The 25,367-nt window shown below is 42.1% G+C and overlaps 1 protein-coding gene across 14 annotated transcripts in view; it reads right to left on the bottom strand.

Moving 5' to 3' along the window:
• Syp (Syncrip) overlaps positions 1-25,367 on the bottom strand; it is a 205,956-nt gene that overhangs the window by 137,328 nt on the left and 43,261 nt on the right. For all 14 annotated transcript variants that reach the window (XM_068372908.1, XM_068372918.1, XM_068372919.1 and 11 more), the window contains exons 8-10: positions 19,745-19,861; positions 18,556-18,705; positions 18,134-18,276 (exon numbers count right to left, since the gene is read on the bottom strand). In XM_068372908.1, the coding sequence (XP_068229009.1) occupies positions 18,134-18,276; positions 18,556-18,705; positions 19,745-19,861 (410 nt within the window). The remainder of the gene's footprint in view (positions 1-18,133; positions 18,277-18,555; positions 18,706-19,744; positions 19,862-25,367) is intronic.

The following is a 25,367-nucleotide window of genomic DNA, read 5'->3' as shown; positions in this document are numbered from 1 at the left end:
ATACAGTAATTACACTATTTTCTAAGATTTTCTGAGGAAGATATCCATTTTCTCATGTACTACATATTCGTAAATAAACATTTGCTGCATGTCTGTTCCTTATATTTCTTTGTCCGCTCGTTTACATAACTACAACTTAAGTGTTGTGATTATGCTGAAAGATGCAGTGTCAGAGAAAGTAACTAAATAGGCCTAAAGAGTAAAATTTCCGCTGAAAAATACAGACAAGAATATGCTATGTCAGCCAATCTTGCTAATGTGTGCACATTTGATACATGTAATGTTTAATTGTGCATATAGGGAAATTTATTTTTGGATCTAAAGGAAAGGGCTTACCACTGGTTAATAAATAACTTTGAAATATAATGATCATGTCCTTATGATCCCCAGTAGTAAGGAAAATTACAACTAAAAACTCGTAGTAGTGTCTACTCAATCAGTCTAAAAAAAAAAAAACTTTGAAACCCAATTTCTCAAAATATGAAATGTTCAGAGAAAAACTGCATCTACTTTTTTTTTTATCGACCGATTTTTGTCATTCAAGCAATGAAGAAAATTTTTATGGCCTACAATCTTGAAACTCACTTCAAGAAAAAATTAAAACTTTCATATGAAAAAATCACAACTGAAAGTATCTTCCAAACAATGCTACAAAGATTTCCCGTTTCCAAATTTTATGTAAATAAAATTCTCTTTCAAATACATCTTAAATGAATGAAATAAGGCGAGAAACAAAAGAAATAAGATAAAGTTTGAAGTAAACCACCAAAATACAGTAACATTGTTTTAATGGGGTCTGTCACTTGCCTCAAGGGGACCCCTAAGGCACTTCACTTTTTGGTATTTGCATACAGATGAGAACTTCAGGTATATTATTTCCTTTAAATGCCTTGTTTTCCATGACATAGTTTTCAGCCCCCAAGAGAAGTGAAGAGTCGTTGTTCTTTCCATAATTTCAGCTGTTAACCTACAGGCTGTTCGGCAGGATTAACTTAGTATTTTCTTATTCTTTGTCAAAATAGAAAACATGTGTAATCATGCATAAACAAAGCCCCTTCTAACAGTAAAAGTTAGCATGAAGATATACGATAAAATGTAAGGGGAAGAATCGAATTTAAGAAAAGAGAACACGACTAAAAGAAAGCAATCAATTGATTCTCAAATGTTCTGACAGAAGCCTCCAAGCTTGCACAAGATTTTTCCAACCGTTATTTTTTTGGCAATGCAAAGAAACAAGGTATGAGGGGATAAATTCAAGAAGTAACAGGAAAAATATAAAAATTACGGGAGACAGGGCTTTTCAGAAAAAACAATAAGAGGTTTCTTCAACTCCACTTTCATCGTTCGCCAGCTGAGAGGCGTTTGCTTAGTTTCAGCACGCAGAAGTCCAGTTCCGCATCAAGGGCGTGACTCACTCAACCAGCAAAGCAGATTATGTTCTCGCGGCGATACCAGAGGACACCTTCTCGGAAATCTCCGACTGGCTTTGTGAACAAGGAGACACCCCAATAGCGTATGACACCCTCAAAACATACCTTCTGCAGCATTACTTGCCGTCGCCAGCCGCCGTATAGCAAAGCTTTCACAGCTCTCTCAACATCCGTTGGTTGAGGGACCAAAGGGCTTCGCTCGCCCTCAGGGAAATGACCAGTATCGCTCGCTTGCAACCTGCCGCAGACGGCTCTCCTCATGAGGTGAACCTACTTCGTGCCCTTTGAGTATGCCGTTTACCGGAACTTGTACGCGCTGCCACACCCAATGTCGATAGTTTACCCATAAAGCACTTGATGATCAAAGCTGACGGCCTTATGGACAGCCACTTCACGACCTTCAAGACCTCCATCAACGCCTCCACTCCTGACGAAGAGGACAGCTATTCAACGTAAACCGAAGCCGACGTGAATGCCGTAGGACACACACGCCTACCCCGTGACGAGCCGGAGTGGCGAAAAAGCAACCCATCACCCACCAATCGCTTGCCCCCCAACCAACGACCTCTACAGCCACTTACTGCCGCCCATCGGCCTCAGTTTTGCTACTACCACTCCAGATTCGGGGCTCGCAAAGAAATGTGCCAAAAATTGTCAGTGGCCGAAAAAAAGTGTAAGTAGGTCATCGCTCGTGGCGGTGCCTTCCGTGTTTCTAATCTTTTCTTTTTAAATGATGCAGGAACAGGCGAGCGATTTTTGGTAGATACATGTACTTGTCGTTCTCTTTTGCCAAGGGAACTCTTCAGGACACGACAGTCTGTCTAAGTCTGCCGACGTCCACCTGGTAGCTGCCAACGGATCTGCGATATCCACCTACGGTTACGAGAACCTCACATTATCGTTTGGGAACAGTAAATTCAATTGGAAGTTTCTCGTTGCTGACATCACATTGTCAATCCTGGGTGCGGATTTCCTCTCTCATTTCCACCTTCTGGTCGATGACGCCCACAGACGATTGGTCAACGCAGACTCGTACTTGTTGACACCTCTTCAACCCGGCCCCTCCAACCTCGCTCTCCACATCAGCGCACCAACGGATGCCTACGCCTACCTCCTCATGTCGTACCCGGAAGTTATCCGTCCAGAACTTTGCCAAACGACCACGGCTCCTGCCAAACACGGTATTTATCACCATATCAAGACGACGGGGGACCCCAGTCTTTGCAAAATTCAGACGTCTGGCACCGGATCGATTGGTAGCCGCCAAACAGACTTAAAAGCCCCCAGCGAAGCATCACATACCGACAGACTTGCACTCTGCAACGCATGTCTTCCTACGTAAAGACACTAGCAAGCCACCGCTAACGCCCCCTTACACGGGCCCTTTCCTTGTGATCCGACACAGTCCAAAAGTATTCCCACTAAACATTCGTTGCAAAGAAAACGGGGTCTCCATTGATCGTCTAAAAACCTGCCTATCTCCTGCCAGATGACGCACCTGCAGTTCGCCTCTCTAGATCAGGGCGCCCTATTTAACATGTACAGTATGTCATTTTTAGGGGGGGGTGCCATGTACCAACCGTGTGTCACACAATCGTACAGTAACGACATTTTTTTTTTTACATAATATCATTTGTATCTTCGCTCTCCCCTCGCACTGACAGGGACCTGAATAAACATGTCTGTTTTTCTCACCACTAACTGTTAACAGAAATGGTTGTCAGTTGAACATGAAATTGCCCGTTATGTTTTTATGTCCTTCTTGCCTGGACTTGATGTATATAGTCCAATACATAGGAGAATGATAATAGCGAACCTGGAATATGGCAGGTAAATTTGATAAAGAGGCGTAACCTGCCACTTACTGGGTAGCAACTTTGACTGCAGCTGGGACTTTCTTGGGGGTGGGTGATGGCGAGAAAGTATGAGTAAAGGACTCTGTTTTGTAGCTAGGAAAAAAACAAATTACTTCCAAAATTGTTATTTGCTCACAAAACCTTGTCTCATCCTTTGGTAGGAGGAAGTTCCTATTAGAACTGGCTGGAAAACTAAACCTGGGATTCCTAACCTAGGACTTTGTAGAAAGCAAGAGTTCAAGATTCTTACACCCCCTGCATCATTGGTGTGACTATACCAGTGGGTCAACGGCCCGTGCAATCTCAGTAATATCCAATGTGTTTGCTTGGCTCACATCATGTGGCATATGAAAAGTAATGTGTTTGCCTGGTTACTATTCGCTCTCTTCGTAAGAAGTGTGTGGAATGAGACCTAAACCATGTCATAGAAAATTTACCAGTAAGGTGGAGTTTGCCTGCCGGCAAATCAATTACAGCAGACAGGGTTTCTGATGCTGAGCCCAGTAGCAAGACTAAGAAAGTGAAAGGGCCAGGCAATGCTCGCTTTATTCCAGTCTAAACACGAAAAACACAAAATCTCCATCTTTGATCAGCTGCTTAGTTCCTGTGAAGAGCCAAGTAGCAATACCACCTACTGTGTAGCTACTACAGCCCAAATGCATGAGTCTAGGGACCTCTGGGTCAATTCCCGCAAGAAATGTGTAGTAAACCTTGTCTGATGCTTTCATATGTATGCTTGGAGTATTTGTGCCACAAAAATTCTTACGGAATGAAAGGGTCATAGCTACTCCCCTGGCATTGTGTGGTTTACCCTGAGGAGGTGAAAATGGTGAAAGGGTAGTCACAGTCTCCTCTCTACCAGAAAACTGTATTGTCAACTCCTTCCTCACTCTCCTCGAGATGAGGAAGAGGAGCTGAAAGCGAGGTCCAATTTTAAGTGTACATTTAAGCTAGCTGTCAAGCGGCTGATAAAAACCTCTAAAGGTAGTGGTCCTGCGACCTAATAAAAACCTCAAGTACCTGATCCCAATTGTCTATTCTCTCTCTTTGCCATGCAAATTGAGGCAAAGAATCCTGGCATCGAGAACAGACAGAATCGGGGTTTTAGCTAGAAGTTCAGGAAAGAGGGAGGTGACCCTGACCGCTCTGCCACAATTGTTGTTAGTCCAATATCCTTTGGTCAGGAGACAGCACATGATTGGTATACTTGTGTTTATCTTTATTATTCATCCAAAGCATTTTCGGTAGTTGATTGATTGATTGATTGGAGGTTTTCTGGCATCCTGAATTCGGTAGTAAAGAACGGGGGAGGGAGGGGGGAGCAACAAGGTTATGGCTCGCAAGTCAAGCGGAGAGGGGCGACATGTCAAAGGCTAGGAGGCCACCAGCATGTATTCACTCTCAGTTATATGCCTAAGTTCAACTACAAGATTGGCACCCTGCCCGCTAGAGCTCTTGAGAAGTTCAAACTACTTCCGGATGAGACGCAATTTTACTTCTCCATAAACGATATAGATGCCACTACCGAAACTCTAAACCGATTCCTTGATAGTGTTAGAGAATAGATGACATTTAAACAACTAAAATTAAATGAGAAAAAACCGAATTCATGGTGATGGGTAAGAAAAACAGTGAGAGAAACTTGAGATATTCAAATGAACATAAATAATGACTCGGTGCCGATATCTAGTAAAGTTCGAGATCTAGGTGTATTTCTTGACTGCAACCTGTCTCTAAATGCCCAAATAAATAATGTAATAAAAACTGCTGGTTATCATCTAAGAAATATTTATAAAAAAGTACCTGGGCGAATATTCGGTAAAAAAACTTGTGGACTGTGTTACCAGGATTGACTACTGCAACTCTGTCTATTACAATTTACCAAAGTGCAACTTGAGAAATTACAAAACGTAATAAAACAGAGGAGCAAGACTGATAAAAGGTGTCCCACCTAGAGAAAGGATCACCCCTATACTAATCAATTTACACTGGCAGCCGATTAAAGCGAGAATTGAATTAAAAAATAAGGTTATGGGTGCCGGTGATGGGAGATGGGAGATGAGAATGAGAAAGATTACAAGAGAGGAAGTGAGGAGAGCACTAGATGAAACGAGAGTAAGAAAAGCCTCTGGTATGGATGGTGTGAGAGCTGAGATGTTGAAGGAAGGGGTGACTGTACTTGAATGATTGGTGAGATTGTTTAATATGTGTTTTGTGTTGTCAATAGTACCAGTAGATTGGGTTTGTGCGTGTATTGTACCACTATATAAGGGTAAGGGAGATGTGCATGAGCGTTGTAATTCAAGGGGTATTAGTTTGTTGAGTGGTGGGAAAAGTGTATGGTAGAGTACTGATCAATAGGATTAAGGATAAAACAGAGAATGCAATCTTAGAAGTACAGGGTGGTTTTAAAAGAGGTAGGGGTTGTATGAATCAGATTTTTACAGTTAGGCAGATATGCGAGAAATATTTAGCAAAAGGTAGGGAGGTGTATGTTGCGTTTATGGATCTGGAGAAAGCATATCATAGAGTTGAGAGGGAAGCAATGTGGAAAGTGATGAGGTTATATGGAGTTGGTGGAAGGTTGTTGCAAGCAGTGAAAAGTTTCTACAAAAGTAAGAAATGAAGTGAGCGATTGTTTTCCGGTGAGAGTGGGCTGAGACAGGGATGTGTGATGTCGCCGTGGTTGTTTAACTTGTATGTTGATGGAGTGGTGAGAGAGGTGAAAGCTTGAGTGCTTGGACGAGGATTGAAACTGGTAGACGAGAATGACCACGAATGGGAGGTAAATCAGTTGTTGTTTGCGGATGATACTGTACTGGTTGCAGACGCGGAAGAGAAGCTTGGTCGATTAGTGAAAGAATTTGGAAGGATGTGTGAGAGAAGGAATTTGAGAGTTAATATGGGTAAGAGTAAGGTTATGAGATGTACAAGAAGGGAAGGTGGTGCAAGGTTGAATGTCATGTTGAATGGAGAGTTACTTGAGCAGGTGGATCAGTTTAAGTACTTGGGGTCTGTTGTTGCAGCAAATGGTGGAGTGGAAGCAGATGTATGTCAGAGAGTGAATGTAGGATGCAAAGTGTTGGGGGCAGTTAAGGGAGTAGTAAAAAATAGAGGGTTGGGCATGAATGTAAAGATTGTTCTATATGAGAAAGTGATTGTACCAACTGTGATGTATGGATCGGAATTGTGGGGAATGAAAGTGACAGAGACAGAAATTGAATGTGTTTGAGATGAAATGTCTAAGGAGTATGGCTGGTGTATCTCGAGTTGATATGGTTAGGAACGAAGTGGTGAGGGTGAGAACGGGTGTAAGAAATGAGTTAGCAGCTAGAGTGGAAATGAAAGTGTTGAGGTGGTTTGGCCATGATGAGAGAATGGAAAATGGCTGTCTGCTAAAGAAGGTGATGAATGCAAGAGTTGATGGGAGAAGCTGGGTGGATGGAATGAAGAGAGCTCTGGGTGATAGGAGGGTAGATGTGAGAGAGGCAAGAGTGCGTGCTAGAAATAGGAATGAATGGCGAGCGATTGTGACGCAGTTCCGGTAGGCCCTGTTGCTTCCTCCAGTGCCTTAGATGACCACAGAGGTAGCAGCAGTAGGGGATTCAGCATTATGAAGCTTCATCTGTGGTGGATAACTGGGGAGGGTGGGCTGTGGCACCATAGCAGTACCAGCCAAACTCGGTTGAGTCCCTTATCAGGCTCGGAGGAATGTAGAGAGGAGAGGTCCCCTTTTTTTGTTTTGTTTAATGTCGGCTACTCCCCAAAATTGGGGGAAGTGCCTTGGTATATGTATGTATGTATGTATGTATGTACAAATAAGCCCTCATACAATACAGTAGTTTGCTTCTATGCATAAAGCTTCTGACAAAACTGAATGCGAGTGAAGAAAACAGCTCAAACTCACTGTCCAAGGCTAGGATCGATCTGCTGCCATGAGAATGTTAGGTGAACACGTTAGCAGTGTACTAGCCAGTAGTTGAGGCGTGATGTGTTTCTTTATTCTGGGAAGGCAAGACTTTCTAACTAGCATGCCTGATATTCTTATTTGTTGTTTTTGTCATTGTCCAAATCGAATGCATGAATATCATCCATATTGGGGTGTACGAAATATTACAAAGCTGAAAGTAATGTGCATTTTACCCATACAAAGCAGCCGGGTCTAGATCACGAGCCATTGATCCAAAAACAAGAGAAACCCTTACTGATATACACAAACCTTTACTAAAAGTAAAACTCCCGAGGGAGAGAGAGAGAGGGATCAGGCAACTTCCTATCTTCCGTTACTTCTTTTTCTTGCAATGTCGAGAAATTTGGGGTCTGAACGGAATTGATTTGTTCTTATGATTTGTTGAAAAGGCTCCCTGCTGGAAGCTTTTCAATTCGAAGAGAGAAAGTGCGAGGTTGACCCAAATTCTATTGGAGACAATTGTCGACAAAACAAAACTACTCAAGGTGATCTTGATCCATTATGGAATTAAATATGAGGATCACCTCAATGAATAACTGTAAGTTGACAGTCATAATTCCTGAAGTCTGCTGCTCAGCCCTACCAGTTATACTTATGCGCAAGCGCGAGAAAGCGTATGAGTTTGGCTCTCACAGGCGCTAGTCTCTCTTGTCCAAGATAACACACACTTATGCTTTAGAGTGATGTACACACAGTAACATTGAGGTGGAGTAAACCTACTATTCTTGACCCCTAATGGCCTGAATATAAGAGAGGGATTTAATAGTCAGTCCTTCTATACATGCACTCAAAAACGCTCTATTCATGTGTGCGCGTGGACATGCTAAAGCACCTGAAGGGAAACCAAAAGCTCCAAAGAACTAGCACACTCAGGCAAGAACAAGCTCTCCAGTGCCAGCAAGTGCTCAATGAGAGTCCTGTGTTTACCTCAATAGCACAAATTTAAGCAATTACGTCTAGCGATGCTAACACATCTGGGGATGTGGCTGAGGTGTGTGTGGAGGTGGCATCTGGTAGAAGCTCATCTCTGTCTCTCCAAATGATGAAGAGGGGTCCAGCAAAGATTGAATCACAACCTTGCTCAGGGTTGAGAAAGCTCACTTATCAAGTACTCCCAAAGCGACTTGATTGCAGACAAAGTTTGGCAATCAGCAAGCAAACTAATTAGATTCCAATAAGTAAGGATGAAAACGTTGAATCAAAAGCGCTAGCTAGGATACCTGTAAAGACAAAATTCCTTTGGGAAGGAGCTTGATCCTTCCAATTCGGGGAACTGTAACTCCAAGGTGGCAAAATTGAGAATCCTACATTCACTTTTAGCCAACCTATAGAGTTGTCGAAGACATGATAGTATTAATCATATCTCCGACTCGAGGACAACATTCCACGAGGCAATGGTGTCATGCCGGGAAAAAAAGTTTATGAATACCGATGAAAAATGCTGGAAAAAAGCTTAAAAATCTACCCAAGCCAACAGCCAGTTGAAAATCTGTTTCCACTAAGGGCTGGTATCAAAATGACTACTCAGTGCGCAAGTAGTTCTTTGTAAAATTTTAAACTGTCCTATTCCAGTTTCGTTGTTAACATTTTCTTATGAAAAGGATGATGGTTTTAAATTGTGCCGGAACAAATGGGAGCTTTTGCCAATATTTACAACAATTTAGGCAACCTAGAAAGAATATAGTAGAGTATATATGACTGTTCTTTTCTAGATGTACATACAAGCCTACTGCTCTTTTATAAATGTACATACAGTACTCAGTATAAGAGTACAGGTTTGATTGTAAAGGAGAGCAATAATAAATGTTGACTAAGAAGTTGTGCTTAATGTCAAACTTACACTTGTGACTTGGCAAAGCAGTTTGCTTTGTACTGCCTTTATTGCTACTTAAAAACAAAAGGGAGTAGTAAAAAATAGAGGGTTGGGCATGAATGTAAAGAGAGTTCTATATGAGAAAGTGATTGTACCAACTATGATGTATGGATCGGAGTTGTGGGGAATGAAAGTGATGGAGAGACAGAAATTGAATGTGTTTGAGATGAAGTGTCTGAGGAGTATGGCTGGTGTATCTCGAGTAGATAGGGTTAGGAACGAAGTGGTGAGGGAGAGAAAGGGTGTAAGAAATGAGTTAGCGGCTAGAGTGGATATGAATGTGTTGAGGTGGTTTGGCCATGTTGAGAGAATGGAAAATGGCTGTCTGCTAAAGAAGGTGATGAATGCAAGAGTTGATGGGAGAAGTACAAGAGGAAGGCCAAGGTTTGGGTGGATGGATGGTGTGAAGAAAGCTCTGGGTGATAGGAGGATAGATGTGAGAGGGGCAAGAGAGCGTGCTAGAAATAGGAATGAATGGCGAGCGATTGTGACGCAGTTCCGGTAGACCCTGCTGCTTCCTCCGGTGCCTTAGATGACCGCGGAGGTAGCAGCAGTAGGGGACTCAGCAGTGTGAAGCTTCATCTGTGGTGGAAATGTGGGAGGTTGGGCTGTGGCACCCTAGCAGTACCAGCTGAACTCGGCTGAGTCCCTGGTTAGGCTGGAGGAACGTAGAGAGTAGAGGTCCCCTTTTTGGTTATGTTTCTTGTTGATGTCGGCTACCCCCCAAAAATGGGGGAAGTGCCTTTGGTATATGTATGTATGTAAAAACAAAACAGCTTTTATCCTACATTTACATACTGTATATAATTTCTTATACAAAGAAAATCGCAATAACGAACTCATTTATAACGCATTCTGGATATAACGGACCAAACCAAGATAACCAGAGTCGTATCCATGTGGCGTTATTAAGGCCACCTTAAGAAGTACATAGTTCCAAGATATCTATATTACTTACTGTACAATTATCTACAAAAAAAAAAATTTTAATATAGCAGTCATCTTATGATACTGTACAGTTATTAGATGAATAAATTAAAATTGGTCTTTTAACTTTTAACATCACATTACACTCTATGGAAAAATATTTGGTATTTACATTTATTTACATATTCACTTAAAAATATAGTCATGTATGTATTTTTTTACGATTTTGTTTGATTTCATTCTATGGCGACATAGTTATAGTTGATCCCAGATTGCCCCCTAATGTTTTCCAGTACCAAATTCAGTTGAGTTTTAATTCGGTCCATACTTTGAGTTATCTTGTTTTTGCGAGTTTCATTAAATATGTTATTTTTATTAATAAAATAAATTTTTGAATATACTTACCCGATAATCATGTAGCTGTCAACTCCGTTGCCCGACAGAATTCTATGGAGGGATACGCCAGCTATCACAATACTAGAAGGGGGTGTATTTACCAGCGCCACCTGTGGCCAGGTACTCAAGTACTTCTTGTTGACACCTCCTCAATTATTCCTCGGTCCACTGGTTCTCTATGGGGAGGAAGGGAGGGTCGATTAAATCATGATTATCGGGTAAGTATATTCAAAAATTTATTTTATTAATAAAAATAACATTTTTCAATATTAAACTTACCCGATAATCATGTAGCTGATTCACACCCAGGGGGGTGGGTGAAAAACCAGTGTACAAGACTAAAGGATAGCTAAGTATCCCGTATTTCATATAATCAGTTATCCACAATAACAATGAAATAATAAGTACCTGGTAAGGAAGTCGACTTGAACCGTTACTCTGCCTTTAATAAGATCGTCTTCCTTACTGAGCGCAGCGTTCCTCTTGGGAGGCTGAATCAACTCAAAGGTGCTAAAGTATACAGGGCTGCAACCCATACTAAAGGACCTCATCACAACCTTTAACCTTGGCGCTTCTCAAGAAAGAATTGACCACCCGCCAAATCAACAAGGATGTGGAAGGCTTCTTGGCCGACCGTACAACCCATAAAAAGTATTCAAGAGAAAGGTTAAAAAGTTATGGGATTATGGGAATGTAGTGGCTGAGCCCTCGCCTACTACTGCATTCGTTGCTACGAATGGACCCAGGGTGTAGCAGTACTCGTAAAGAGACTGGACATCTTTGAGATAGAATGATGCGAACACTGACTTGCTTCTCCAATAGGTTGCATCCATAACACTCTGCAGAGAACGGTTCTGTTTGAAGGCCACTGAAGTAGCCACAGTTCTCACTTCATGTGTCCTTACCTTCAGCAAAGCAAGGTCTTCTTCCTTCAGATGAGAATTTGCTTCTCTAATCAGAAGCCTGATGTAGTAAGAAACTGAGTTCTTAGACATTGGTAGAGAAGGCTTCTTGATAGCACACCATAAGGCTTCTGATTGTCCTCGTAATGGTTTTGACCTTCTTAGATAGTACTTAAGAGCTCTAACTGGGCAAAGTACTCTCTCCAGTTCGTTCCCCACCATGTTGGACAGGCTTGGGATCTCGAACGACTTAGGCCAAGGACGGGAAGGAAGCTCGTTTTTAGCCAAAAAACCGAGCTGCAAGGAACATGTAGCCGTTTCAGATGTGAAACCTATGTTCCTGCTGAAGGCGTGGATCTCACTTACTCTTTTACCTGTTGCTAAGCACACGAGGAAAAGAGTTTTTAATGTGAGGTCCTTAAAAGAGGCTGATTGGAGCGGTTTAAATCCTGATGACATTAGGAACCTTAGGACCACGTCTAGATTCCAGCCTGGAGTGGACAACCGACGTTCCTTTGAGGTCTCAAAAGACCTAAGGAGGTCCTGTAGATCTTTGTTGGAGGAAAGATCCAAGCCTCTGTGGCGGAAAACCGCTGCCAACATACTTCTGTAACCCTTGATCGTAGGAGCTGATAGGGATCTTACGTTCCTTAGATGTAACAGGAAGTCAGCAATCTGGGTTACAGTGGTACTGGTTGAGGAAACTGCATTGGCCTTGCACCAGCTTCGGAAGACTTCCCATTAAGACTGATAGACTCTGAGAGTGGATGTCGTCCTTGCTCTGGCAATCGCTCTGGCTGCCTCCTTCGAAAAGCCTCTAGCTCTTGAGAGTCTTTCGATAGTCTGAAGGCAGTCAGACGAAGAGCGTGGAGGTTTGGGTGTACCTTCTTTACGTGAGGTTGACGCAGAAGGTCCACTCTAGGAGGAAGAGTCCTGGGAACGTCGACCAGCCATTGCAGTACCTCGGTGAACCATTCTCTCGCGGGCCAGAGGGGAGCAACCAACGTCAGCCGTGTCCCTTTGTGAGAGGCGAACTTCTGAAGTACCCTGTTGACAATCTTGAACGGCGGGAATGCATACAGGTTGAGATGGGACCAATCCAGCAGAAAGGCATCCACGCGAACTGCTGCTGGGTCTGGAATCGGAGAACAATACAAGAGGAGCCTCTTGGTCATCGAGGTAGCGAATAGATCTATGGTTGGCTGACCCCACAGGGCCCAAAGTCTGCTGCAAACATTCTTGTGAAGGGTCCACTCTGTGGGGAAGACCTGACCCTTCCGGCTGAGGCGATCTGCCATGACATTCATATCGCCCTGAATGAGCCTCGTTACCAGCGTGAGCTTTCGATCTTTTGACCAAATGAGGAGGTCCCTTGCGATCTCGAACAACTTCCTCGAATGAGTCCCTCCCTGCTTGGAGATGTAAGCCAAGGCTGTGGTGTAGTCGGAGTTCACCTCCACCACCTTGTTAAGCTGGAGGGACTTGAAGTTTATCAAGGCCAGATGAACTGCCAACAACTCCTTGCAATAGATGTGAAGTGTCCTTTGCTCCTGATTCCATGTTCCCGAGCATTCCTGTCCGTCCAGTGTCGCACCCCAGCCCGTGTCCGATGCGTCCGAGAAGAGACGGTGGTCGGGGGTCTGAACAGCCAATGGTAGACCTTCCTTGAGAAGAATGCTGTTCTTCCACCACGTTAGAGTAGACCTCATCTCTTCGGAAACAGGAACTGAGCCCGTCTCTAGCGTCATGTCCTTTATCCAGTGAGCAGCTAGATGATACTGAAGGGGGCGGAGGTGGAGTCTCCCTAACTCGATGAACAGGGCCAGCGATGAAAGTGTCCCTGTTAGACTCATCCACTGCCTGACTAAGCATCGGTTCCTTCTCAGCATGCTCTGGATGCATTCTAGGGCTTGGAAGATCCTTGGGGCCGACGGACAAGTCCGAAAAGCTCGACTCTGAAGATCCATACCCAAGGAGACAATGGTCTGGGATGGAACGAGCTGAGACTCCTCAAAATTGACCAGGAGGCCCAGTTCCTTGGTCAGATCCATAGTCCATTTGAAAATCTCCAGACAGCGACGACTTGTGGGAGCTCTTAAAAGCCAGTCGTCTGACGGAGCCGGACACAAGATCATGATACTGCTGCACAGTCTGTAAACTGTCAATCATGGGCAAGCGAGGAAGTACAGTGACAACCCGAATCTGTCTAGACTGTCTGGGTCGTACAGACAACTCCTTAACGGGTTGCTGAGGTTGCCGCACTGCGTCACAACAAGTCCCTTCTGTTGGTTGTTGAACGTCTTCCCCGTGACACATTGACTCCGTAAACAAAAAATCCTCTAACAAGGACTAAGCTTGGACTGCATGTCATGCAACACAGCTCAAGGTCTATGGGAGCAGGTGTGGTAACAGACGGGATTAGCGGCTGAAGTGGAACCATTACCTTCCCTGTAAGCATGTTATGCTTAAATAAAAGTCCATAAGAGGTTATGCAGCTAAAGGCTCCCTCCAAATGACAGAGTCCTCAAGGGAATATCAGAAGGAGGGAGAAAATAACTTTCTCATCTACAGGGACCTTATCCTAGAAAAGCTAAGTTCTCTGAGTGAGGGTTCACTGGTGCAAAAGCAGCAGACTAGAAGGCAACGTTATGAAACTGCTTGACAGTCTAGTGAGTTGGCAACAACCCAAGATGTGTTGAGAAGCATGCGGTAAGGTATGCAGAGCATGATGTATGCAGAGTATGCTGTATGCAGAGCATGCTGTATGTAGAGCATGTTGTATGCAGAGCATGCTGAATGCAGAGCATGCTGTATGCAGAGCATGTTGTATGCAGAGCATGCTGAATGCAGAGCATGCTGAATGCTGAGCATGTAGTAAGCAGAGCCTGCTGTAAGCAGAGCCTGCTGTAAGGAAAGCAGAGCGTGTGCATGGCGTTTAACATTTCTCAGAAATTCCATGACCAGTGCTAGAGTGCTTTATGCATGCTTGCCTGGGGTTTAAACCATGGTATGAAAATGGAGGTAAGGTATGCTGAACAGCAGAGTCAGAACGAGCTGGAACAACAATAGTTGTGGTTTCCTCTTCAAGACTCCGATGAGGGAACACCTGAGGCTCAGTCTGCAAAGGCTGAATAAAAGACAAGCAGAAGGAAGGCGCATGGGTGGAGGAGGCTGACTCCTAGCATGAGTGGTTGAACCCAAGGGTTGCGCTTGCTGAGCGGTTGGCGGAAGCGGAGTAGCAAGTTCCAGTTCCTGTGGTGTGAGCGGAGCGCGATGAGGAAGAGGCTGCGCAGAACAAGGTAAATGTCTCGCAAGCTGAGGCTCCTGAGGCGCAAGGCTAAGGTGTTGTGGTGCTTGCCTTGTGGAGGGTTGAGCTCGCTGCAGCAAGAGCTGAGGAGACTGACTCATGGACGGGAGAGGTTGTTGTACCTCAACCGAGTGTTGCATCACTGGTGGAGCAGCAAGTGGAGGCGGAGGAAGAGAGGTATAATCCTCCTGATCCCAATGTAAAGGTTGCCTTAAGGAAGGTGGAGGCTGAACACCACAGGGAACAGCAAACTCAGCACGTGGCTCAACATCGTACGCCTGGCAGGTGGAACTGCTGGCAGGTGGTACTGCGATCAGGCGGAGCGAGTGTAGGTGGAGGGAGTGTAGGCGGAGGCGGAGGAGCAACACTCTCAGCCCGACACTCACGCATCAAGTCCGAAAGCTGTGCTTGCATGGACTGTAGTAGAGTCCACAACATCGTACGCCTGGCAGATGGTACTGTGATCAGGCGGAGCGAGTGTAGGAGGAGGGAGTGTAGGCGGAGGCAGAGGAGCAACACTCTCAGCCCGACACTCACGCATCAAGTCCGAAAGCTGTGCTTGCATGGACTGTAGTAGAGTTCACAACATCGTACGCCTGGCAGGTGGTACTGTGATCAGGCGGAGCGATCATAGGCGGGGGGGGAGTGTAGGCGGAGGCGGAGGCGCAACACTCTCAGCCCGACACTCACGCATCAAGACCGAAAGTTGTGACTGTATGGACTGCAGTAGAGTTAACTTGGGGTCGGCAGACACTAAGTTCTGCTGACGTAAAGCCTTAACAGCAGAGATCTGTTGTGGCAGAACCTTACTCCTCTTAGGCGGAGTGTAATCAACTGATGACTGAGGAGAGTCAGAGCTAACCCAATGACTGCATTCGGGTTGTGAACTTTAACTTCGTACGTCTGGCATAGGTCTGGACTTAACGTTTAAGAGGTCTTGAGACCTGAGACCAGCGTTACTCTGCCTTAATTTTCTCCCCTAATCTCTTCTGCAGACGAGCAAAATAAGGGCTCAATCGTCTGCGGGTGGGAGTGACGGTCTCGGTAAGACACGCCCACAACCACCGAGAATACTTCTGTGCGCCGATCAAGGCCTGCTGAACCCTTATGCCCTTCGACATTGCTTCTCCCCTGGGCTTGGGAGCTTGCAAGAGGTCCCGGACTGGGAGGACGACTGGCGCGCACAAAAGTACCCTCACGCACTAATCACTTATCACTTTGATTTCTGTTTGCACTTATTTCACTGAACTCGAAACTTTAAGTGGTTTGTACCTGAAATACGCAATTCTATCCTTTCTCAAAGTTAGTAATTGCGAAAACAGAATTACAATGTAACAGAAAAATCTAATGAAAGATAATTCAGTGGTTGGAAAGAGACTAAACACTAGATCACTCTAGAAACGTTTAGTTTCTTCCCCTAAAGAGACTAGGGAGAAGAGCAAAAACGATAACGACGTTACTCGTACGCCTGGCAGGCTTGAATGAAACGTTTATCCTCTTTCTCCCTCCGTCTCTATCTCTCTCTCTCTCTCTCTCTCTTGACTTAGAACCTGAGAGAAGAGCCCAATCATATATATCGTTAAAACATATTATTGTTAAAGGAAAAAACTGAAAAGTTCCTTTATTAGGATCAAAACCATTAAGTTAAGAAAGAATGAACAAAACGCTAGACACGGTTACTCTTACTGCAACGTGAAACCGTGAACATTCTTTCTCTATCGTAACGATAGAGTGCAAGTTGAACGTTCTGAACGTCAACAACTGCAGAGACAAAACAAAACGTTAGTTCAACTTTGAAAACAGTACGAGACTGTCAAAGAAAATCTTTCAAACTCTGTGGCGGAAATAGCATAATATGTTAACAGGTAAAACCGAAATGACGGGCTCAAAGTTTATTAACTTCGGTAAAAGACCGCCTACTATTAGGAAGGTCGAATATAAACAAATATAAAAATTAATTTTAATGAGTTTATAATAAAAGGAAGTTAATCGAAGAGGCCTATAAGAGGCGGAGAGATATAAAATAAATCTATAACTTTTGTTAAGCAAAATTAAGAAAGAGAGTCTATACTCTCTTAGACACCAACACTTCCGTCTAAGGGAAGGGTCGGCCATTGAAAGGTGAACGAGAGTTCATACTCTCTCGTCACCATAATTAATCAAATTAATTCCAAAAGCTAACTAAGCTAATATAGAAGTTTCCAGTAAAGCGACAGCCGAAATCAAAGAGAAATACTTCACCAAAGTCGTGAAAATACTCCAAGAACATAAGCGTATCCCAGAACGTCTTGCCGGAAGCACGACAGAGGAATAATTGAGGAGGTGTCAACAAGAAGTACTTGAGTACCTGGCCACAGGTGGCGCTGGTAAATACACCCCCTTCTAGTATTGTGATAGCTGGCGTATCCCTCCATAGAATTCTGTCGGGCAACGGAGTTGACAGCTACATGATTATCGGGTAAGTTTAATATTGAAAATTACATTTCTTAACTATATCACTTGAGAGTGTAAAACAAAAGCGGTTTAATGTCAGTTGTTTGTCCTGATGTTTACCCAGGTGCTGGGCATATAGAGAGTAGTCCTGTATATAATTCGTTGAGATTTTGCTTCATTTTATGGTTCGGGAATAATTCGGTAACAAAAAATCCTTGCCAAATATTTCTGTTATTGTGAGGTTCTAACATACTATCTACAGTATTTATACCAGAGTATAACAATATAGCATTGTGACGCAGTTCCGGTAGGCCCTGCTGCTTCCTCCGGTGCCTTGGAAGACCACAGAAGTAGCAGCAGTAGGGGATTCAGCATTATGAAGCTTCATCTGTGGTGGATAATGTGGGAGGATGGGCTGTGCCACCCTAGCAGTACCAGCCGAACTCGGTTGAGTCCCTTGTCAGGCTGGGGGGAACGTATAGAGGAGACGTCCCCTTTTTTGTTTCATTTGTTTGACGTCGGCTACCCCCAAAATTTAGGGGAAGTGCCTCGGTATATGTATGTATAACAATATAGTTCACGTACTTAATAGTAACTACAGTATTTCAGGTAACCTACCCCAGGGAAACTGAACTTCTTGATTGTGCTGTTGTATTTTGGTTGCTAAGGTTGTACAGATTTGCTATTTAGCTTTAAATTCCCTCTTCAAAGACATTTTTTTCTTTGCTTTCTCAATTTTTGCAGTAATTTAGTGTACAGTTAAATTAGCTATCAATTGTTAGGGTATTGTTTTGAGGTAGCATTACCTAAGCTAACTTAGGCCAATACTGCCAGTTCCAAATTATTGATGAATTTTGCAAACCAATCAGTGATTTTAGTTTAGATCTCAGATAGATTACTGTGAACATCATTGACAATAAATCTGATACCATTGAACATTAAAAAAAAAAAAATAACAATTGATGTGAAAATTCGAATCTTTCCTTGCAGTATGAAATTTACAAATAAAAATAGGAAAAAATCTGTATTCGTCACTTACCCTCTCTGAGCCAACATCTGCATTAGCCTCTTTTCTCTGTTTCGAAGGACCTCTTCTTTTTTCTTTTTATCTGATGGTGGTTTTGCAAGGCTAATTTCCATGCTAGCACCACCGAGGTCCTTCCCTTGTAAGGCATCCATTGCCTGAAAGAATACAGAAAGCAAAGGTATAAACACTCATACTTATGACATTGCAAAACATTTCATATAATACAACTTATTTGATTGTCTTTATACATTGCTATAAAATCACTATTATTATTATTATTATTACATAATTACTAAGCTACAACCCTAGTTGGAAAAGCAGAGTGCTATAAGCCCAGGGGCTCCAACAAGGAAAATAGCCCAGTAAGGAAAGGAATCAAGGAAAAAATAAATATAATTAAGACTAATATTAAAATAAATGTAATGTTTTCTTACCTTTACAGCTTCATCACGTTCCTCAAAATGTACAAATGCATAATCTTTTATCTTTTTCACTCTTTCCACTTTTCCAAATTCTTCATATCTTTCTTTCAACATTTCTTCTGTAGTCATTTGTGTCAAATTTCTGACATATAACACTTTAACCTGAAAATAGATGAACAAAAATTCTAGATAAGTCTCCTCCTGGCATGGAAAATGCTTTTAAATGTCTGCAATACCAGTAGTAATTATAGTTACCAAAAATCATAAGTAACAGAAAACATGACAACTTACAAATAACTTAAAACAATAATTTTGAAATTCAGAAAACCTATACAATACTAAACTTGAATTTAAATCTATCTTGCGAGACACAACTTTTCATTTACTTGAAATATTCAAAACAAACTTAATTAAATTCTATGATAGTTATCGAAGATGCATGTTCTCTACTGGTTTTGATCTCAAATTAGTTTGTAAATAGATAGTCGTGGGCTTTGGTAACAGTAAAGTTCTTTTGTTCCTGTTAAAGCACTTTTAGTTCTTTGCTGTCATGTAATTCTTTCCATATACTTTTTCCATTCAAAGTTTATGTAGGTATTTAACTTTAGCTAATACATAACCTAGGGTTAGTAAAATTGTTTTTCATACTTCCTCTACTTTTGAGTTGCTAGAAACATATCCCAATAAATATCTGTTATAACGAGAGCTTTAACGGAGTGTACTTTTAAAGTTTTAAAGGCTGCTCATGAATGGCAGAGGCAAGGGACAGTGACATTGCCTATCAAGCAGGATATTCCCCAAGAGACTGACCATACATACATATGATCAGCGGCCAAGGCCCCTCTCCACCCAAGCTAGGACCAAGGAGGGCCAGGCAATGGCTGCTGATGGCTCAGCAGATAGACCTAAGGGCTCCCCCAAACCCACCATCCTTAGCTCACAAGGATGGTGAGGTTACAGTGACCAAAGGAACAATCGAGTTTGAGCGGGACTCGAAACCCCAGTCTGGCGTTCAGTAGTCAGGGACGTTACCGCATCGGCCACCACAACCCTGTCATATAACGACAGTTGCCCATACATGTACATAAATAATCATCTGCAATAACCAGGAAGACAGATAAACCTGTCTGCATACTAACTCTACTAGTGGCATTAACATGTCCCAAATTAATTTATGAAAATGAGCCAATCATAACATTACCTTGGACATAGTATCTTCGTCAGGTTCTTCTTGAGGATCTGCCCAATCAACAATGATTTCGCATCCCCATACTTTAAATCGTCCTGAACTCAGCCTCCTTTTGGCTAATGAAGCAGCCTGGAAAGAACAAGAAAAAAATTTAGTTTTATGAAATTACAAAAAAAAAAAAAAAAAAAAAAATTAAAATCTACCTAAGGAGATTCCTCCTGAAACAGAAATAGGTGTAACTAAAGAAATAAATAAATCTAAAAAAAAATAAGCAAAGATTTGAACTTCAAATGAAGCTAATGTTTTTTTTACCTTATATCTTGACAGCTGTCAATTTATCATTGGATTCCACAAGAAATATTAGATATTTTTTTATATCTTTGAATAATAGGGAAGACCTTTACATTCTTTTCAATCACAAAAGCAGTTTTGGCCAGTTGAAATGACGATAATTCGGTGTGGAATACTAAAGTCCCACCATTGAATTGATTTCTGCAACTAAATTTTCATTCACTTTCTGTGATTTTGCTTATGATTGTCAAAGTATCTAACGTTACCTATGATTAATTATTGCTTCTAATTCGAGAACAAATCCCCTTGGACACCCCTGGAGTATCTATGTGTCTAAGGGGTCTTGATTTATTATTATTATTGCTATTATTATTATTATTATTATATTTTTTTTTCTATTTAGATAAAAAAAGATTCTAGTGCCGTAACAGCACATACTCCAGTTTCATCTGACAACAATGCAACCAGGCTAGGGAGGCACTATAGTACCAGGCTTATGTCGGATATTCTTGTCTAGAGGCAGTTGCTAGGTGCAGTGTGATTGAAGTGAGATAATTTCAATAAATGTTTTATATTATATGAAAAAATTTTATTACCTCACAAATCTTGACTACAATAGGTAGAACTACATCTATGTAAGCAAGGCTTCCGTGCCTTTTACCCTTATGGGATACACAAACAGAGCCAGATGAATTTTGGAAAATTAAGTCAATAAAGAATCCCTACACAAATGGAAACCACCACTGCTGGAGTTGAAACCAATTAATATTATGAAGACATTATGTAAACCAAAGACTCTTAAGGGCAAGAGAAGAAAAAGTCTGTAAGGAAAATTGCATGGATACGCAAGACAGACTTCCTTAGGAAATAAATTGAAGTTAATGTTACAATGTTGAGCTCCTTTATAAGGACTCTTTAATGTTTGCCACATGGCCCTTATTCAAAGGTTTATATTTCCATCAACAATCCTTAGTACTTGTAAAAGTAACTACTGTATATGAATATTGTAAGACATGAAGCCTATAACCTTGCCTTCTTGAAGACGTGAAAGGGATTGTCAAGGTAAAACAAGTGCATCTACTCCCTACACTGTTGACGTATAGGTCTTCCTCCTATCAGTGCCTACTCTTTGAATCCTGTAATTGGTTAGTAAAGAAAGCCTACCCAAGTATGCAGTTTGCTTATAAGTTTTGCAATACAAGCTTAAAGCTTCGCTTGACAGAGGAAACTGATATCTGCTAGCAGTACCAGCCGAACTCACTTGAGTCCCTTGTCAGGCTGAGAGGAACGTAGAGAGGAGAGGTCCCCTTTTCTGTTTCATTTGTTTGATATTGGCTACCCCGAAAATTGGGGGAAATGCCTTGGTATGTGTATGTATAATAGTGACTTTTCAACATCTCCCAACAGGGTGACAATACTGTGCCATGAACAACTACAAGACTGAATACACCTTGATTGATGTGGTTTCCTGTAAAATTTCTGGGATAACAAGAAGTAATAAAATGTCTGTTTAATATTACTGATCATTGCTAGTCACAAGGACAATAAACATTTAATCTTAGGCAATCAGTAAAGCGCCTCTCAGCATGGTATATACTGTATGCTTTCTAGTGACAGACAAGTTGGAAATGTATAAGTATACAAGGAATGATTTACTATTCCAGATGGACCACTCACACTGTGTAACTCGGTAATAAAGTTCAGGAGTCATGCATTTGTCTGTATCCAATTAGGTAGTGTGAAAGAATCAAGTCATGTTTGAAGTCCAGGAGAGCTACTACAGACATACACGCCCCATCTACCAGATCAATGAATGGGCCAATCACAAAAGGTGTTGAATTGAGCATGGAGATGGGTACAGCTAACTGTATACCTAGAGGTAGACAGACTGGGTGTCTGGCTGCTTGGCCTATCAAAAGAGGTGTAAAAATTAGCATATATGAGATGGGTACCTTCCCCTAACAACAGTAATTTTAATCCCTTGAAGGACCCCAACTGACCAATCACCCTTCGATAGACTTCAAAGATGCCATGTGGAGCAAGACAGGCCTTGATTTTAGTGCTGTCTTTGACTATGTTAATCATGAGGCCCTGTTTTCAAACTCAAACAGTTAGAAGTGGCTGGGTCATTTCTTAGCATCATTATTGAATTTTCAAGGAATAGATCGCAAAGAGTTGTTGTTGATGGGCACCATAGTGAGTATAGGAATGTGATATATGGTGTTCCTCAGGGAAGTGTGTTTGGGTCATTACTTTTCATGCTATATACACATGAGATGTGGTTTGGTCAAGAAAACAAGCTTGTTGCATATGCAGATGATACTATTCTCTTTGCATCAATTCCATCTCCTGAATGTAGACCAGGGGTTTCTAAATCCCTTGATAGAGATCTGGCTAAAATTAGTGCATGATGCAAATTATGGGTTATGAAGTTGAATCCTAACAAAATTCAAAGTGTAATAATTACAATTATTGTAAGTAGGTCAAGGACCGTGGCTCCTCAACAACCAGATCTCAGTATTGATAATGTTTCTTTAACTTTGTATGATTCTTTCAAAACTTTAGCTGTGATTCTCGACACCAAATTTACTTTTGAGAAACACATTAGGTCGGTGTCTTCTTCAATTGGACAAAAAATTGGCTTGTTGAGAAAGTCTTTCAAGATTTTTGGTGATCAATCTATTCTGAAGAAGTGTTCTAACTCTTTCATTTTACCTTGTTTTGAGTATTGTTCTCTGTCTGGTGTTCCCCTGCTGATTCTCATCTTAATTTATTGGATAGGAACTTGATGTCTATTAAATTTCTTATTCCTGATCTAGATATCGGAATGAGTTCTGGAATGATTTAACTAGGTGTGTAGAAGGACTGGGTAGAAGGAATTATGTAGTTGTTATGGGTGACTTAAATGCTAGAGTGGGCGCTGGAGAGGTAGAAGGTGTCATTGGTAAGTATGGCGTACCAGGTGAAAATGAGAGTGGTGAGAGACTGGTAGACATGTGTGTTGAACAAGAGATGGTAATAGGTGCTAGCTTCTTTAAAAAGAAAGATAAGAATAAGTATACGTGGGTAAGAGTGGCAAATGGAAGAGTAGTAGAAAGGGCATTAATGGATTATGTGTTGGTAACTAAAAGAATGTTTGGAAGATTGAAAGACGTGCACGTGTTTAGGGGTATGGCTAACGGTATGTCTGATCATTTTTTGGTGGAAGGAAAATTAGTTGTAGCAAAAGAGTGGGGGAATAGAGTAGGTGGATGTAAAAGGGAGGTAGTGAGGATTGAAGAGCTAATAAAACCGGGGGTAAAAAGTAAATATCAGGAAAGGTTGAAAATGGCATATGATGAGGTGAGAGTAAGAGAAACTGGTAATTTAGAGGAGGAATGGAAGTTAGTAAAAGAAAATTTTGTTGGGATTGCAAGTGATGTATGTGGCAAGAAGGTTGTTGGAGGCAGCATGAGGAAGGGCAGTGAATGGTGGAATGAAGGAGTGAAGGTGAAAGTGGAAGAGAAAAAGAGGGCTTTTGAAGAATGGCTGCAGAGTAATAGTATAGAGAAGTATGAAAAATATAGAGAGAAAAAGGTGGAAGTAAAGCGCAAGGTACGTGAGGCAAAGAGGGCAGCTGACCTGAGGTGGGGTCAGGGATTGGGTCAGTCATATGAAGAGAATAAGAAGAAGTTTTGGAAAGAAGTGAAGAGAGTAAGGAAGGCTGGCGCAAGAATTGAAGAGACAGTGAAAGATGGAAATGGAAGGTTGTTAAAAGGAGAGGAGGCAAGGAAAAGGTGGGCGGAATATTTTGAAAGTTTGCTGAATGTTGAGGATAATAGGGAGGCAGATATAATTGCTGTTCCAGGTGTTGAGGTGCCAGTGATGGGAGGTGAGAATGAGAGAGAGATAACAATAGAGGAAGTGAGGAGAGCACTAGATGAAACGAGAGTAGGAAAAGCATCTGGTATGGACGGTGTGAAAGCTGAGATGTTGAAGGAAGGGGGTGTGACTGTACTTGAATGGTTGGTGAGATTGTTTAATATGTGTTTTGTGTTGTCAATGGTACCAGCAGATTGGGTTTGTGCATGTATTGTACCACTATATAAGGGTAAGGGAGATGTGCATGAGTGTTGTAATTCAAGAGGTATTAGTTTGTTGAGTGTAGTTGGAAAAGTGTATGGTAGAGTACTGATTAATAGGATTAAGGATAAAACAGAGAATGCAATCTTGGAAGTACAGGGTGGTTTTAGAAGAGGTAGGGGTTGTATGAATCAGATTTTTAGTTAGGCAGATATGCGAGAAATATTTAGCAAAAGGTAAGGAGGTGTATGTTGCGTTTATGGATCTGGAGAAAGCATATGATAGAGTTGATAGGGAAGCAATGTGGGATGTGATGAGGTTATATGGAGTTGGTGGAAGGTTGTTGCAAGCAGTGAAAAGTTTATACAAAGGTAGTAAAGCATGTGTTAGAATAGGAAATGAAGTGAGTGATTGGTTTCCGGTGAGAGTGGGGCTGAGACAGGGATGTGTGATGTCGCCGTGGTTGTTTAACTTGTATGTTGATGGAGTGGTGAGAGAGGTGAATGCTCGAGTGCTTGGACGAGGATTAAAACTGGTAGGCGAGAATGACCATGAATGGGAGGTAAATCAGTTGTTGTTTGCGGATGATACTGTACTGGTAGCAGACACAGAAGAGAAGCTTGACCGACTAGTGACAGAATTTGGAAGGGTGTGTGAGAGAAGGAAGTTGAGAGTTAATGTGGGTAAGAGTAAGGTTATGAGATGTACGAGAAGGGAAGGTGGTGCAAGGTTGAATGTCATGTTGAATGGAGAGTTACTTGAGGAGGTGGATCAGTTTAAGTACTTGGGGTCTATTGTTGCAGCAAATGGTGGAGTGGAAGCAGATGTACGTCAGAGAGTGAATGAAGGTTGCAAAGTGTTGGGGGCAGTTAAGGGAGTAGTAAAAAATAGAGGGTTGGGCATGAATGTAAAGAGAGTTCTATATGAGAAAGTGATTGTACCAACTGTGATGTATGGATCGGAGTCGTGGGGAATGAAAGTGATGGAGAGACAGAAATTGAATGTGTTTGAGATGAAGTGTCTGAGGAGTATGGCTGGTGTATCTCGAGTAGATAGGGTTAGGAACGAAGTGGTGAGGGAGAGAACGGGTGTAAGAAATGAGTTAGCGGCTAGAGTGGATATGAATGTGTTGAGGTGGTTTGGCCATGTCGAGAGAATGGAAAATGGTTGTCTGCTAAAGAAGGTGATGAATGCAAGAGTTGATGGGAGAAGTACAAGAGGAAGGCCAAGGTTTGGGTGGATGGATGGTGTGAAGAAAGCTCTGGGTGATAGGAGGATAGAT

This window comes from Palaemon carinicauda, chromosome 4 (assembly GCF_036898095.1).
Source record: "Palaemon carinicauda isolate YSFRI2023 chromosome 4, ASM3689809v2, whole genome shotgun sequence".
Lineage (NCBI taxonomy): Eukaryota > Metazoa > Arthropoda > Malacostraca > Decapoda > Palaemonidae > Palaemon > Palaemon carinicauda.
The sequence above is the reverse complement of the archived record's forward strand: the minus strand, read 5'-3'. Positions and strand labels throughout refer to the sequence as shown.